Raw genomic sequence first — 3,245 nt, 5'->3', positions numbered from 1 at the left:
CCCCCCCCAGTTGTCTGAGGGACAGCAACCCGGCCCCCGGCTCAAAACGGTTGCCTACCCATGGTGTAGAGGCTCAGAAAATAGGAGAGGGGTTTAGGAATCCCATCTTTATCAACCAGCTGCAGAACAGGAATGCCTGGTCAGTTTGGGAGGTGGGTGAACAGTGACAGATCTTTCGATGATCAAGGAAGAGCATGTGCCTCCATGACGCCCACCTATCCTTGAGTGGGCCCAGTAACTCCTACCCTTTTCTCTTGCTAATTTTCCCATGGTCTCCAAGTGCCCTGAAGGAGCACCACCGCTTATGTCCGAAAACACTTTAGTTGAAAGGTAGTTTTATACCAAATGCAGCTTCCTAGCCAGTTAGTGGACCATTGCTCTGGGCAATTCATTGCTGCATCGTGCTTTCCAAGATCCAGAACCAAGAAAAGTTCCTTGTTTGGATTCCGGCAGTATGCCCAGTGGCTGAGGATTCTGGGAGCTGCTGTGTAAAAAAGGAATGTCCCAAAGTTGTTCTTAGATCCAGATAGGGGGCTGCTTGCGTTCTCATTCCCAGCAGCTGCTTTTCACACACATACCCAACCCAGCCCCTTCTTTTGTTTGAGAGCCCTATCCTATGAAGAGGTGTATCAATAGTGCATTAATAATATGTCATGATCCTGCTTTTTCCCTAGTCTGGGACTCAAGGTGGCTCCAACTGTTAAACACACACAATTTTTAAAAATGCATTTAAGATAGCGAACGAAAACCAGTTTTACAAAAACCAAGTCATTGCAAAGAAAACAGCTAAGCAAGCAATACAGCACATTATGCTGGGTAGTCTTCAACTACCTGTAGAAAGATAGCAAGGGTGGTGCCATCCTAAGCTTTCTGGGAAGGGAGTTCCAGAGCATGGGAGCAGCCACCAAGAAGGCCTTATCTCCTGTGTTCCCAGCAGGTGTATTTGTGTGGATGGTGGGATAGAAAGAAGGGCCAGCCCAGAAGATATTTGAAAACACAGACATGCTCATAGGGGAGAATATAGGCTGCATCTGCACTGCAGAAACAAGTGCTATGGAATTCTGAGATTTGTAGTTTTATGAGATACTTTGCCTTCTCTGTCAGAGAGCTCTGTTGCCACAACAAACTACATATCTCAGAATTCCATAGGATAGGCCTATGGTAGTTAAAGGAGTGTCAAACTGCATTAATTCTGTAGTGTGACAGCAGCCATGGTCCTTCTGATAACTTGGACCTGAGCTGTGTAATCTGAATCTCAGTCTCCCCATTCTGAAAATACTTCCTAGACAAGGAGAACGTAAAGCACAGAAGAGTAACCAAAAGAAGGCTGTGGGTTTTTTTCCGTGCGAATGATGTCTTACAGTTGCAAAGATTTGCATTTTGTTCTTTCTTTCTTTTTCCCTTCCTCTGTAGTGGAGCTAGAGCACAGGATTGACTTTGAGCTCAGGGAAGGCCTGGTGGAGAGCCGGTACTGGTCTGCCGTCACGTCACACACAGCTTACTGGTCTTCTATGGACATTGCTCTCTTTCTTCTCACCTTCATGTACAAGCAGGACCAAGAAGCAGATGGCATCAAGGCTCATTTAGACTCTGTTTGATTTTAGTTTGGGGGGCGGGGTGGGGGCGGGGGCATTGAGGAGGGCTCTGGGAAGAAAGGACAAAACTTGACAAGTGGCACAAAGCAGTCTTAAGTGCAGCATCTCTTTTCAAGGCATGTGGGTTTCAGGTTTAAATGCCAGTCTGGAGCTCTTCCTTCTGGGATTATTTGCTCTTCAAGGAACATTTCCAGTCCTCTGCTGGCTGAGGCTCTCAGTTCCCAGTCTTTCAGTTTCATACAAACAGGCGAGCGGTGGTTGTTTCAGCATCCATGATAAGGTTGACACCGTTACAGATTAACCACAACTGTTGTTTAACAGAGTTAATTTTTTTAAGGGCAGAGATTAGTCCTCCTGAATGGAATTCGTTTTCATTTAAGAACAATGCCTGCAAACCTAAGACGGCATCTTCTGTGTGTCCTTTGCACTGGGATTGAAACAGAAAATGGGTCTCTCATTCTTCTGATCCACCTGATTCCACCAAAATTCCTCAGAATGGCAGACTCAAAAGGTGTGCTAACACAACTCACCCCAATACTAAAACTGGCAAACAGGCACGAAACAGATACTTTGAAATACTGTAATTATAATTTATTATGACCTCCAACTAACTTTTGTTTGACTCCAGTGTGTACAAAGCGTTACTTTTTCTACAGTTCCCCTCCTTTCTTTGTTTTTTGTTTGGGGCAAAAAGACATCAGTTAAAGAACCACACTTTTTTTCTACAGTGTTAAAACGGCTTTATTCCTCAAATGACATATCTTTGTACTATCCAAAAGGAGCTGTGAACACTGTGGCACACTTTTCAGTATTTTTTCATTAAAAATAAACCTTTGTGGTATCACACAAACAACCTTTGTTACCTAGTTTTTCTCCAAGATAAGTAAAGCTGTGCTGTGGTTCCTGAATAACAGTCTCTGGGAGCACTAAAGCCTGCTTCCTTTTCTTCTCAAAGTGTAAAATAGCTGCACTGGAATTCTTCAGAGGTGACAGAAACTGAGCCTGGAATGTGTAGTTCCTCCATAATTAAGACATTCCTAAATAGGAGTGACATTGACCAATTACAGTCAGCTCTTAGTATCCACAGATTCTGTATCCCATGGATTCAACCATCCATTGCTTGAAAATACTCCCCCATGCATGGGAAAAAAAACCACACCTTGATTTTGCCATTTTATGTAAGGGACACCATTTTACTCTGCCATTGTATATAATGGGATTTGAGCATCCCCAGGGGGGTCCTGGAAGCAAACCCCAGAAGATGAGGGCCCACTCACATTACAGTCAGCGCTCTGTATTCATTAATTCCTTAGCCACAGATTCAACCATCCATGGCTTGAAAATACTCCAAAAAGATTTTTTAAACAAACAAACAAACAAACAAACAAACCTTGATTTTGCTATAAATCCATAAAAATAAAATGGTATTTACAGATTTGTCATAAATACCATTTTACTATCCCATTGTATTTAATGGGGCTTGAGCATTCACGGATTTTGGTATCCTCGGGGGGGTGACCCAGAACCAAACCCCAGCAGATACCAAGGGCCACCTGTAATTTATATCCCACTTTTCTCCTAGTAAGGGACTCAAAGTGGCTCATAAAATAAGGGAAAACAAAATACAGTTAAGCCATGAATGCTACAGAA

The 3,245-nt window shown here is 43.3% G+C and overlaps 1 protein-coding gene across 1 annotated transcript in view; it reads left to right on the top strand.

Moving 5' to 3' along the window:
* The window catches only part of DDHD1 (DDHD domain containing 1), a 70,314-nt gene extending 67,360 nt beyond the window's left edge, over positions 1–2,954 (top strand). The window contains 1 exon segment of the mRNA XM_042462059.1: positions 1,414–2,954. Coding sequence (XP_042317993.1) covers positions 1,414–1,598 — 185 coding nt within the window. The 3' untranslated portion in view covers positions 1,599–2,954.
* Positions 2,955–3,245: the final 291 nt, after the last annotated feature.

Source organism: Sceloporus undulatus, chromosome 1 (assembly GCF_019175285.1).
Source record: "Sceloporus undulatus isolate JIND9_A2432 ecotype Alabama chromosome 1, SceUnd_v1.1, whole genome shotgun sequence".
Taxonomy (NCBI): Eukaryota; Metazoa; Chordata; class Lepidosauria; order Squamata; family Phrynosomatidae; genus Sceloporus; species Sceloporus undulatus.
This window is presented reverse-complemented; position numbering and strand designations above follow the sequence as displayed.